Consider the following 14,356-nt stretch of genomic DNA (forward strand, 5'->3'; position numbering starts at 1 on the left):
AATGAGAAACAAAATTTATATCATTGAATAAAAGTGTTGTTTATATCAGCATATCTAATGTTAGATTCCTTTGTCTTCACAGAAAAGGGAGTAAGCTAGATTCCTTCTGTTTTCTAATAGTGAAGTGTTAGATATGATAGGCTGGCCTTTCCTTCCTTTTCTGTGAGGGGTCAGCCGGAATGTGAATCTGATTGTACATTTGCCCCTCATAAAGAATAGCATCATCTTTTGAAAATAAAAATAAAAATGTAATGTTCTTGCATAAGAAAAATAATCCCTAGACTTTAATTTGATCCAAATAAATTAAAAAATTAAAAACTGCTCTATAAAAAAGAATAAAAAAATATAGTAAAAGGCATCTGTTATGGGTAAAACTGGACCGAACAATTGCAGGCATGTGAAGGACTAGCAGGGACGACCAGACATCAGCATCAACACGTTGCAACTTGCTAATCGATTTGTGAAAATACAGGGAGGGGTAGTGGAAGATGTGTTGGTACAAATTGATAAATTCTACTTCATGATAAATTTTATCGATTGGGATACCCAACCAAGTCATGAATGCTAGCACTCAAATTCTTGTCATCCCGGGACACCCATTCTTAGGTACTTTTAAGGGCCCATTGTTCAATGGTTCAAACTAATGAGATGCACCATGTTCCCACGTGCAAATACATATTTGTTTAAAAAGATACCACGAGTTTTTAAATGGTGGAGAACAAATAATAGTCTTGATTCAAGTCCTATCAGCATATAAATTACCACAACATATACATACGGTACAAAAAAATTGAATTCGCTTACTCTATGTGAAGGGATGCATGTGAACTTTCGCACCATGTAAAGATAATTTTTTGTTCATATTTCTCTCAATTTTTCTGATTTGAAGTCATAAAACTCATTTGAATAAATATACATCTACTAAAGTCTTCCGACATGTAGAAAATGTTTTCTCCATATTAAGCTTATATGGACTATTTCGAGCTTACTTTTCAATTATTCATCTAGTGGCCAATAAACAAATGGTCAACATTGCTTCAAGAGTGTGATTCTAGAATATGCGTCATCCATGGTGGGCCTGAAAATCTTATAAATGAAGGATAGCAGAGGGAGAAATTAGCAAAGAAGCTATTTTCCTTTTCTATAACAGACGTAAGGAATGGAGAGAAGAGGCTTTCTTGTTTCCCTCCTCCTTTTAAAAATACTGTTATGTTGGGGAGGATATTGGAGGGTGAGTAGTTGCTTGGATTCGGAGAGAAAGGCTCTGACCACTTTTCGGAAGGGTCTCAACGATCCCTCCAATCTTCTCTCTTCTTGGGATGATGCCCCAGATTGCTGCAAATGGAGAGGAATTACCTGCCACAACACAACTGGGTATGTTCTTAAACTCGAACTCCATGCTGATAATGACAGTTATCTGGGTATGCCTCAGCTAAGTGGTGGAATTGATCCAGCTCTGGTTGGACTGAAGCATCTTCAGTTCTTGGACTTGAGCTATAATGCATTTACTGATATTCCAATTCCACAGTTGATGGGTTCCATGAATGAGTTGAGGCATTTGAACTTGTCATCGGCAGGGTTCAGTGGGAGAATCCCTCGTCAGCTTGGAAACCTCTCTCACCTCATTTCCTTGCAGCTTTCTTCAAATTCCTTGAGTGCCAAAAACCTATGGTGGTTGACAAGCCTACATTCTCTCAAGTACCTCGACATGTCTTTTCTTGACCTTTCCATGGCAAGCGATCATTGGGTGCATGTAATGAACGAGTCTCCTTCCCTTGTTGAGCTGCACCTATCAAACTGTGGTCTCTCATATATTTCTCCAACTCTTCCTTCTGTTAATTTCACATCTCTCTGCGTCCTTGATCTCTACGGGAATGAATTCAACTCTAGAATTCCGAACTGGATAGCTAACATTAGTAGTCTCGTTTCCTTGGATCTCTCATATAACAACTTTCATGGTGAGGTTCCCTATCAATTTTCACAACTCCCAAACTTGGAAGAGTTGGGGTTCGGAGGAGATGTTGATAAACTCAGTGCTAACTGTTCACAACTCCTTGAAGGCAGCTGGAGTAGGATCAAGCTACTTGCTCTGTCTTTCAGTCATCTGTATGGAGGAATCCCCAAGTCTATTGGAAATATTACCTCACTTGTACATCTCTCTCTGTCTTCCAAAGAAAACACAACAGGTAGCATTCCAAGAGCCATAACTAAGCTTATCAATTTAGAGAGCCTGTCATTGATCAGATACGATATGCATGCGGTCATTCCGGATTGGTTAGATGAGCTCAAAAATCTAAAGAACATTGTTCTCTCCGATTGCATGTTGACAGGTCCAATCCCTGCATCTCTTGGAGAATTGTCTTCCTTAGAAGAATTAGATCTTTCAATGAATCAGTTGAATGGGAATATCCCTGCAGCTCTTGGAGGATTGTCCTCCTTACAAAGATTATCTCTCAGTCAGAATCAGCTGAATGGGAATATCCCTGCAACTCTTCTTGGAGGATTGTCTTCATTGGAAAAATTAGATCTCTCAGGGAATCAGTTGAATGGGAGAATCCCAACAACATCAGGACAGCTTTCTAACTTGGCTTGGCTTGACCTCTCTTACAACTCCTTGATAGGAAACATGTCTGAAAGTCATTTTGAAAACCTCAAAAAGTTGAAGTTTTTATTTTTGTCTTCCAATTCTTTGGTTTTTCATCCAAACCTTGATTGGACCCCTCCATTTCAGCTTTATCTCATGAGGCTAGGATCAACTCATTTAGGTCCTCAATTTCCCCCCTGGCTACAAACACAAAAATACCTAGGTGAGTTGGATCTCTCTAACACAGCCATCTCTGGCATCATCCCCACCTGGTTTTGGGATTTAACGCCCCAACTTCTTTCACTGAACCTTTCAAATAACGAGATTTCTGGCCAATTGCCCAACCCTTTAAAACTGCAGCCTCAGGCCTACATTGATTTGAGTTCGAATCATTTCAGTGATCCCATACCTTGCATATTGGATGGAGCTAGAATACTTGATCTCTCCAACAATCAATTTTCTAGGCCAATCCCACCAGATTTCGCATCCACAATGCACAATTTAGAATTCTTTTATGCCAAAGGTAACCAAATCAGTGGCATAATTCCTTCCATTGAAGGAATGAATTCTTTGGTTGTCCTTGATCTTTCCCAAAACAATATAAGTGGTATCATTCCGTTGAGATTGGGAAATTGTGTAGCACTTGAGGCACTTGATTTGAGCAAGAACAGGTTATCGGGAGGAATACCCAGGTCGTTGGGTCAATTACGTCGACTCCGAACAATGCACTTGAGCAACAATACCCTATCGGGACAAGTCCCTTCATCTTTGAAGAAATGTACCAGTTTGGAGACTCTCGACCTTGGATACAACAATTTCTCAGGTCATATTCCCACTTGGATTGGCAAAAGTTATCGAGCTTTAAGAATTCTGAGTTTACGATCCAATATGTTTACTGGCAACATCCCACCACAATTATTGAACCTAACTTCTCTTCAGGTCCTTGATTTGGGACAAAATTGTTTATCTGGTTCAATTCCTCGGAGTATTGAAAATCTCATGGCCATGAAATATGAGCAGAAGACGAACCTCATTCTTACATATGGAGAGATGACAATATCATATTACAAGGAAAACTTGTTGGTGTCAGTGAAGGGGCTAATGCTTGAATACACAAGAACAATTTCATTGGTTACATGCATAGACCTTTCAAACAATAACTTATCTGGAGAGATCCCTCAAGGACTCACTAGTCTTTTGGGATTGCGTGTTTTAAACTTATCTCAAAACCATTTGACCAGAAAGATCCCAGACAAGATTGGTAAATTGGCACTGTTGGAGTCTCTTGATTTCTCAAAAAATCAGCTTTCAGGTGCAATTCCTTTGAGTATGTCAAATTTAACTTATCTAAGTTACTTGAACTTGTCATATAACAACTTGTCGGGGAGAATTCCATCTGGAAATCAGCTCCAGACACTTGAAAATCCATTTATTTATATCGGCAACAACAGACTCTGTGGACCTCCTCTTCCAAATAAGTGTGATAGTGATGAGACATCTCCAGGTCCAATGCCTATTGGTGGTGATGTAGAAAAAGATGAAGAGAATGAAATGCTTTGGTTTTACTCGTCGATAGCACCAGGATTTGCCGTGGGGTTTTTGGCCTTCTTTGGCATTTTAGTGCTCAAGAAGTCTTGGAGGATTGCCTATTTCCGCTTCTTTGATAAAATGAAAGATAGACTATTTTGCAATTGTTGCTTTACAGCATGTTAGATTGAAGGAGTTTGATGGAAACCCATGTCATGAGTAGTGAACAAATCTTTGTAACCTAGGTCACTATACACTGGTGTTTTTTTTTTTTTGGTTAGTACTTTGATGAGTGTTGTAATAGAAAGCTTAGTAATGAGAATTTGGGGAGGGGATTGGTCAATAGTGTGCCATCTAATGTATATAATTTTCAAGTATCAATAAAATTACAGGTGGTGTGCTCCCACCTTTCTGTAAAACAAAAATTAATAATATTATTATTAAATATTGATTCTTCATATGCGTCGCCTGCTCTACTCATCAATTGGGCCACACCTGTAAGAGAAACGTATGGTTAGTAAAATCGGTCGATGCTCCATATTCAGTGTATGGAAGTGAACCACCAAATGAGTGCACTGACTTAATTTTTGGGCCAAGTCACATATGGAGTAGGACACTTCCCATGATTTGGCAAGTTTAACTATTGTCATACGTAGAGAGTTTGGTCTGCAAAGTCGAATGCACTGACAATATTCTTTGCATTCTCCAAACAATTATCCTGTTCAGGATAGAGAAAATTATTGTCTGACCGTTTGGATCAAGGTACAGTAGAAACATGCATAACAAACGTCCATGTGTGGGTATGAGTGTTAGTGTCTGCCTTGCTGAAGAGCCATCATGTCACTTGAAAGGTAGAGAGCTGAGAGCATGATTTTAAGACTTGGACGACCAGTTGACTTGGACTCAGTAGCACCGGATTACAAGTCACCCCTGACTCAGGCGAACAGGCCGAATTTAGCCCTGACTTGACTCAGGGCTGAATGAAAATTGGATGCCTGATCATGTGATGGCAGCATACATGGGAAAGAATGATAAGATCAGAACAAAGTGAAGAAGGGGGGTTCTGCTCTAAAACAACTAAAGACCACTCTCAGGATAATTACCTGTCTCAACCTCTTCAAAAGATAATAATAAAAACGATTTCTCTATATATATAAAACAGCAATTCCAACAGTAAACTGCCAAAAATTCATATGCAAAAAATAAAAATAAAAAAAATCAGCTATCATCATGCACAACTCCAACATAAGTCAAATTTGTTCTTGTCAGTCTCACAGCCTGATGCAGGGATGGACATGATGACGTCGAGCACCATCTTCTTTAGGGGATATTTAATCCAAATTCACGGAGTTTCTCGGCACTCCTCACAGAGATTCCTTAAATCCACAAGGGAAATAGAAATAAATTCTAAGAAATTCGAAAATTAATTGATTAATGATAAAAACGAATTTACAATCCTTTAAATAGTGATATCAATCTTAGGAAGAAATTTCATAATCAAAACTTAAAACTCCCTAAAAAAGTGACTTACTATAAATAGTAAACTTACTATTTATAGACAGTCATTATTTCTACTAGATTTCATGGTTTTTGGTCAAAAATAGTAAGTGTCCAATTTGGCCCCACCACGTTATTCTTCTAAGTTTTCTAAGCCCCTTTCATGTTGGGCATGACTCCTAGATCTCAAAGTATCAAGAGTTATGATCAACCGAAAACTTACCCTAAATAGTAAAACCAAAATTAAAATGGACTTTCGACCATCGATCTGATGGAATCTCACAAATTCGGTGTGGGCAACCCACCATAGGGGGATTGGTTGGGTATAGTAGCTTCTCTTACCCTAAAATCATATATTGTATGTAGAATAACTCATTCCAGTTTGCGAGATACACCTGCATTAGTTTTCTGACGGTCCTGATCACTTCCGCCTCCAATTGGGCCTTCTGGTCCGTCTTGGCCATGAAAGTGTCCGCAACCAGCTCTACATCTCATCCTCTATGAGCTGACTGCACTCCTTCAGGTTAGCAACGTTGCCATTGACACCCACGTTGATGTTATAAGTGGGCCCAGATCCTGTCCCACCTTCCAATAGTGTCAACAGGTTAATTTCCATGTCTGGATCCTGCCATGGCAACAGTTTCCCTTTCCCAGATGAGTTGGAGGCGGCCTGTCTAGAAGGAATAGGGATTCTCTAGGGCAGGTTTGAATTTCCCGACTGGAAGGCAGGGATGGAGATGCTGGGTTGCAGCACGGTGAGTATTGTAGTGGATATGATTGGTGGCTGGCATGAAATTGAGAAAGTTGGGGAAGGTGGGAGAATCGGCATTGCAGCTTAGATAAAGTAATATCACGACACGAGTATTTCAACAAAACTGAGATTCCTGACTAATTTGGACAGGCAAAGAATCTAAATGCGTTCTTTGTTTGGAAGTTTCTTGTTTCCATATTGATGTAGAGGGGGTCTCGGATACTTTCATGTCCAAGATGTACCAGAGACGGTCCAATCAAAGGCAGAAGTCCTCGGGGACTCTAAGAACCTTAAAACAGGCATATCTCGCGAACCGGAATGAGTTATATGACATATCATATATGATTTTGGGTAGGATGAGCTACTTTAGCCAACCAACCTAGCATAGCCGGGTTTCCCATGCCAAATTTGTGAGATTCCATCCTATCGACGGCCTAATTCCATGTTTAGTTCTGTTTTTACTATAAATAGTAAGTTTTAGTTTGATTATAACTCTTCATCCATTGGGCTTTAGGATTTGTGTCCAACATGAAAAGTGCTTAAAATAATTAGGAGAATAGTGTGGTTAAGTCACATAGGACACTTATTATAAAAGTAAATTTACTATTTGTAGTAAGTTACGAATTTTATAGAGTTTTAGTTATAGTTTGTTTCTGATTTCTCTTCCATTGCTTGGTATCCCTATTTAAAGGGTCGTTAACTCGTTTATTTTATTAATCAATCAATCAATTAAATTTCGAATTTATTAGAATTTATTTCTATTTTCTTGCTTTCTTCCTCGTGGATTCGAGAAGTCTCTGTGAGGAGTCCAGAGAAGCTCCGTGGATTCGGAGTAGTTATCCATGAGGAAGACGGTGATCGACCTTATCACGTTCATCCCTGCTTCAATTGGTTTCAAAGCGAGGACTCCCCTCGAACCGATGGCAAACAACAAAGGTATGAACAAAAATCCTGTGGACGATAATTCATGGATTCATTATCTTTCGAAAAGAATGGAAGCTTTCCACCAGAAGTGTCAGTTGACCATGCAAGGGCTGCAGCCAACTCTCAACTATATTGCGGATGCGCTAATTCCGCCACAAGCCCTATGTGATGCTTAACCGCCCGTGGTTGTAATACGGCACAACCTCGATTTTCATAGAGCATTACCAGTGGTGAATCGTAGAGTTATATCAGATAATGCGAGTTCTAGCGACGAGGACCTCGATAACGGCTTTACCCGACAACCAGTCCATGGAGGAAATCGTCTAGATCATATTGAAAGATACTATCAAGGTAATTAAAGCCGAACTTCACAGTTTTAATGAATTATTATGTATAGAAGATTTACTCGATGGATTACCCCCCATGAATGACATCCAACATCACATAAGTCTTGTTCCTGTGGCTAACTTGCCCAACTGCCTTCACTGTCAGGTGAGTCAGAAAGAATGTCAAATCTTGAAGGTAGGAGTGAAGGATCTGATCGATACTAGTCAAGTCAAGGAAAGCATGAGTACATGTATTGTGACAACTCAAGAGTCTAATGCCAAGTATAAGAAAATGGCTAATAAAAATCGGCATTAAAAGTTATCTCAGAATCATGAATCAAATCCCTTGAGTAACTCGATAACGAGTTTTTTTCAATCGGTTGGGTCTGATGTAGAAATTTTACAAATACATTCCTAGCATGGTTGGACTAAAAGGTGGACCATAAATTGATCATAACTTTTGATCTGGGTATCGTTACGGCACACCAGACGGAGTATCATGAACCGAAGCAACACGAGAATTCGAGGACGAGTTCTTTTGAAGTGGAGGGGACTGATGCAAAGTGGGTTGCGGACACTTTCATGTCCAAGATGGACTAGAGAAGGCCTGATCAGAGGCAGAAGTCATCAAGACTGTCAGAACCTTAAAACAGACATATCTCGCAAAACGGAATGAGTTACTCAACGTACCATATATGATTTTGGGGTAGGACAAGCTACTTTAGCCAACCAACCCAGAATAGCCGAGTTGCCCACTTCGAATTTGCAAGATTCCATCCTATCGACGGCCAAATTCCATGTTTAGTTCCATTTTTACTATAAATAGTAAGTTTTATTTTGAATATAATCCATTGGGCTTTAGGAGTTGTGTCCAACATGAAAAGTGCTTAGAATAATTAGGAGAATAACGTGGTTAAGCCACATAGGACACTTATTATAAAAATAAATTTACTATTTATAGTAAGTTATGAATTCTAGGAGTTTTAGTCGTAGTCTGCTTCTGATTTCTCTCCCATTGCTTGGTACCCCTATTTAAAGGGTTGTGAACTCGTTTATTTCATTCATTAATCAACTTCGAATTTTATAGAATTTTTTTCTATTTTGCTTGCTTTCTTTCTCATGGATTCAAAAAGCCTCTGTGAGGAGTCCAAAGAAATTCCGTGGATTCAGAACAGTTATGAAGACGGTGCTCGACTTCATCACGTTCATCCCTGCGTCACATCTGAATGTGGAAGATGACTGCATATTTTGTGAAACAAATAATCAAATATAGGTACAAACTCTAGCCCGGGCCATCTCACTAAATTTAGAGAAAAGTAGTACATTTTGCCGAATCCCCATCATAGGGAGGTTAGCAACATCCTAAAGCTTTTAAATGATACATGGGATACCCAATCATCAATCAAGGCAGTCTGTTCAATAGTGCTATAGGGAGTAAGCCATGGTTGTAAGATTTGTTAGCATAACTAACTTATAACCAATTAAGGATTCCTCCCTTGACATGTGCAGAGATCCTACATAGTAGGAAACAAGAGCATTCTCATATACATGGCTCTGGCACTCTCCAAGAGCTTCCCTCTTTTTTCTTTTTCCTTTCTTTCATTTTATATTTTTTTTGTTTTAATAAAGAAGACTGAATTATATATATATATATATATATATATGTGAATTGGAGATGCAGCCATTCGGGCGGGTCCCAACAAAAAGGTAACGGACCACACCTATCATATACATGAATACGAAAGCTAACCTAAGCGATGCGAAGACTGCCCAGGCCTGCTCTGTCAAGGAAGATCAGCCCATGAATCTTGGTGGGGAGATCTTCCAAGCCTTGGAAAAGGAGATCCTCATGCCTCAGGCTCCCTAATCGAGCGAGCTTCCTTAAGCAAGGAGAGGCAAGCAATGTGGATCTGTTTAATGCACTAATCATTTCTGCATTAAGCTTAAAGTAAATCAACGTCTGGGCTCCATTTTGCCTTTTCATTGATATCCAATCATCCATAGCTTGAGCCCCTATCCTTCGCATTGGCGCCCAAAATTGAGTTCAATCCAAAACTCAGGTGGCCTACACCATTTGGAGCAGTTGGGAGAGGTACACAAACCATTAAAAACCTTTTAGACTGTACATGTGGGACTCAATGTCTTTCATATAGTCCATTTAAACCATTCAGAAGATGCATCTGACCATGAAGAATTGATCCCAAAAAAGTATGCCATTTCAAAACTTGGGTAAGCCACAACATATATGTCATTTTAGAGGTTTTTAGACATAATTTTACATTGTGTGGCCCAGATGAGTTTTGGATTGACCTGTTATTTGGAAAGCATGGAGACTAGGAGAGCGTGCACATGATGGCCTGGTTGGACGTCATGTTGGGCCCTATACATTAAAGTGTATGTTGAGTTTTTGTTCTAGATATAGCCTCCAAGGGGCATCTCTTAATAATCACTTAAGGGGTGTTTGGCGCAAGGAATTAGATGGTTTTAAGTGGGATGGAATTGGTTTTTTTTTTTTTTTAATAATGTAAAATGATACTGTAAAACAGATGGACGGGGTGGATTCCTCACAAATATCAAGGGGGGCCCACCACCCTTTCCACAGTAGGAACTTTGCCCAAAAGCTTCTAGGAGGAAATCCCATGGATTCCGAAAATCTGTCAGGATTGCATAAAGCCCTTCGTAGCCCTCCCTACTTCCCGCGCAGGACCCAATGTCAGAAACTTATGATGACCCAAACAAGGGATGATTTTTCTTACCAGGGGATTTGAAGTTATCCACTTAATACCGGCTAATCCCTTATGCCAATGATTGTACACTTACTAACCCATGCCATTAACATTTTTCTCTCCATTGCAAATTCTGAAACCTATGAGGTATGATCTTAATGTAGCAGGTGAATGGATTAAAAAGAAGAGATCATCATCCTCTTCTCACTGATAAACCCTTTTTGCCCAATTTATGTAATGATCATGGCCCTCCGTTGGGTACCATTTCTACATAGATCTTAATACCATTTTTTGTTTTACCTTTCCTTTCGCATTTCTCTGTTAGTTTGATGTTGGGTCGTGCCTTATCCATTGTGGGGCCAATGAGTCCAACTGCTTGGAAGCACTAAGTATTATGGTATCAATGTATGCTACCTATATACTTTGAGCTTATATATTAAAGAGACTGTTATAAGTCTTCATTTCTCGACATGGTGGGGTTGTGAACATGATGGCATTAAAGGACCATTGGCTCCATTCAAATGTTGATTGCTTGACTTTACTTCAATCACAGCCATCGATGCATAATTGCTTATAAGATGCACTATATTCTTACATAAACGGATTGGCTACCCCCCCTGCCACCAGCCATCGGTGCTCTTTGGGCCACACCATGATGTATGTGTTTCATCCATTTTTACGGATCATTTTAGGCTTGATCCCAAAATTAATAAGGATATAAATCTTAGGTGGACCACACCACAGGAAAACAATAGTGATTGGATATCCACAATTAAAATCCTCCTAAGGCCCACTGTACCGTTTATTTGACATCCAATCTGTTGATTAGGTCATACAGACCTAGATGAAGGAAAAAACAAAAATCATCTTGATCGAAAACTTTTATGGCCCCAAAAAGTTTTTAATGGTCGACATTCATTCAACACTGTTTCCTGTAATGTGGTCTACTTGAGATTGGGATATACCTCATTTTTGGTCTCATACCATAAAATGATATATAAAAAAAATAGATTGACGAAATGGATGAAACACATACATCATGATGAGGCCCACAGTGCACCGACCACCACCCATTGGCTGGTGGCAGGGGGAGTAGCCAATTCGTTTCCTATTCTTACCACATAGACTCATTTCTTTGACATGCAGAAATCTCTCGTATGCAAGGTAAGAGTATCCAAAAGGTCCTAAGTGCCATGATTTGCAGTGTGCTAGTGGCATGCCAAAGCTTGCAAATAACAGAAGTGGATGTTGATAGCAGAACAAGGGCCCCACCAATACTGGGTGTTGCCAAATTAGTTCACTATATCTTGACATACATCTAGAGCCATTCTCACTGTCCAGATAATGGACCTCATTTTAGAGCACGGCTCAAATTTACTCTTATCAAGCTATCTTAACCATTGAGTTCTCTCAATGACTTTGAAATTTAAAAATAAATGTTGAGTTGATGATCTTCATTTAGGCCGGTAGGAATATTGTTTAACATCCACATAAGATTTGTGGTTAGGATCTTCCGATGTGGGATATTTGGGGACATGGTCCATCCACAGGATGTCTACCAAACCATGGCCTAGATCACATTGAAACACCACTGAGGACAAAATCACTCCCCGTACTAAGTACATTAACACTTTCCTTTTCATTTCAATTATAGAAGCCATAGGTAGATTACAAAACCAGGCAACTTGGATCAACCCATTCAGTCTTGAGTTGAGTCAAGACTCGTTCGAGTCAGGGCTGAATCCGCCTTCTTGCCTAAGTCGGTGGTGACTCAGGGGGTGATTCATGGTATCAAACCAGATCAAATGCTACCGAATCTGAGTCTACTCAGATGAGTCACGGTGGGCTCATACGAGTCTTAAAACCATGATGAGGTGTGATATATTATTCCCTACGCATACAAGGACTTCCCCAGGAAGGCTGTAGAGAAGATACCAAATAGGATTTTTGCTTGTCTGATTACCATTTTCTGCTTTACTTTTTCATGATGAGTAGTTTCCATGTCTTTATGGGGCTGTGACTTATCCCCTGTGGGGTCTATAAGTGATATATATCGTTGATGTTACGGTACAATATCAAATTTGAACTTATCAAAGAGTATGCTATGAGTCTTGGTTTCTGTCAAACAGTGGGACTGCTGCTGAGATCATATTAAAGAGGCAAGACCCATTCAAATGGTGATATCTTGACTTTGACTTGACTCACAGCCATCCCAATTTACTATGATACACCATAATCTCATATGCTAGACAAGAAAATTCCAGAGGTCCTGATTTGTGATATTTGCAATGTCCTGATGGGTCAGTCAGCAAAAGTGGGCCCATAGCAGAGGTGGATGTTCATATTACAGCAAGGGACCCAGAAGATTGTGTATGTTGCCCATCTAAGTCCACCATAGCTTGCATGCATGTACACCCATTCCCACCATCAAATCGTGGGTTTCATTTTAGAGTATGGCTCAATTTTACTCTGATCTAATCACCCAACAAGACTGTTGACAGCTGAGCCACACCTGTATTAAGACAATCGAAAACTAAGAAAAATGAGTCATGGCGTATCAGAGCTCATCAGATACAGCCAAGGTACCACACCGTCTGCTAATAGCCACTTGTGTACATCAGTACCATGGAGATGGCGAGCCCTATCATGAAGATCAGCTGAAAGGCCCGTCCACTCATTAGTCTTACATATGGCTGGAATCAATGGACAACTAATGATCCGGCAAAACATACAGGAGTGACGAGGGTGATCTTCACGGCACGGCTAGGCCAACCGTTTTCACGGTATTGGTATCTTGCCAAGTAGCATATTGTAGGGAAGATTGTGTTGTCTAATGTCTTAAATATGTCTGTAATAGGGTTTATCGATGTCGTTGACAGATCATTCAATCCCATCGAACAAATGTAGATGATGTTGATGCCATTGATAGATCGCTCGATCCTGTCAAGAAAATTTAGAAAAATTCTATTTGATTACTGGACAATTTTGGAAGTTGCTATTCGATGGCATCAAGGGATCTTCAATGTCATCGACTGGTCTTCGATGTTTGACGATGCCATCGAAGGTCCCATCGAGCCTGCACGTAGAGTAACATAAGTGCACAACTTGTTTCCTGTTCCAATTGGGTAATATATATATATATATATATAATCGGGTATAATCGGGATTATGAAGAGGATTAAGGCTTTTTAAGGTGTTCTAAAGGGTTCAATGGCATAGCTAAGGCTTCGAAAGATTTCGAGGGTTGTTTGAATCGATAAGATTTACTATCTCTTGTAATTTTGCTTTTATAGTGCATTACTTATCATTTTGTGTCGTGGTTTTTCTCCGTAAGAATTTTTTCATGTAAAATTCAGATTGTCTTCTTGTTAGGTTTGTTTGTGTGGTTACAATTACTTTGCTTGATTCTCCTTTGTGTTTTCATGAGTCCCAACGAGTGGTATTAGAGCGAACATTGGGAAGCAAATCGAATCTGAAAGTAAGGTATCAATGACATCTAACATGAATTTTGACGTAAAGAAGTATTCCGATAAAAATAACTTTGAAATATAGAAAGTTAAGATGAACGGCATCATAGTTCTACAATGATTGGAAGATGGACTCCTTGGAAAGGGATCAGAATCTATGAAAGAAGAAGAATGAAACAAGTTGGATAAGAATGCCAATATCTCAAACCAGTTGTACCTAACAAATGAGGTCCTTTACAATGTTATGAGAGAAAAGACTGTGTATGATATATGGGCGAAGTTAGAAAACATCTATGTGAAGAAGTCTCTTGAAAATCGTTTAATTTTGAACCTACTGTTGTTCAATTTGAAGAAAATAGAAAGGGCTGATGTTAAAGCCTACATCAGTAACTTTAATAGGCTCATTTATAAATTGATGGATGTAGATGAGATGATGAAAGATGAAGATCAAGCATATATTTTGTTGAATTCTATTCTAGAATTGTATAAGTCATTTAAAAACTCTATGTGCACCAATAGGACAACTATCAGCGTTGAAACTGTTATCTCAGTAC

At 39.3% G+C, this 14,356-nt stretch overlaps 2 protein-coding genes across 2 annotated transcripts in view; both read left to right on the forward strand.

Annotated features, from left to right (window-relative positions):
• Positions 1 to 1,144: 1,144 nt before the first annotated feature.
• The window catches only part of LOC131224721 (receptor-like protein EIX2), a 46,137-nt gene continuing 32,925 nt past the window's right edge, over positions 1,145 to 14,356 (forward strand). Inside the window, exon 1 of the mRNA XM_058220036.1 lies at positions 1,145 to 1,655. Within this exon, the coding sequence (XP_058076019.1) occupies positions 1,160 to 1,655 (496 nt within the window). The 5' untranslated portion in view covers positions 1,145 to 1,159. The remainder of the gene's footprint in view (positions 1,656 to 14,356) is intronic.
• LOC131224726 (receptor-like protein EIX2) lies at positions 1,675 to 4,353 on the forward strand. The gene has a single exon (XM_058220042.1). The coding sequence runs from the start codon at positions 1,709 to 1,711 to the stop codon at positions 4,295 to 4,297; it is 2,589 nt and encodes an 862-aa protein (XP_058076025.1). The 5' UTR covers positions 1,675 to 1,708; the 3' UTR covers positions 4,298 to 4,353.

The sequence above is a fragment of the Magnolia sinica genome, chromosome 14, assembly GCF_029962835.1.
Source record: "Magnolia sinica isolate HGM2019 chromosome 14, MsV1, whole genome shotgun sequence".
Classification (NCBI taxonomy): domain Eukaryota; kingdom Viridiplantae; phylum Streptophyta; class Magnoliopsida; order Magnoliales; family Magnoliaceae; genus Magnolia; species Magnolia sinica.

Coding starts and splice junctions, on each gene's coding strand:
- LOC131224726 (XM_058220042.1), top strand. CDS start 1,709: ATGTCTTTTCTTGACCTTTCCATGGCAAGCGATCATTGGGTGCATGTA.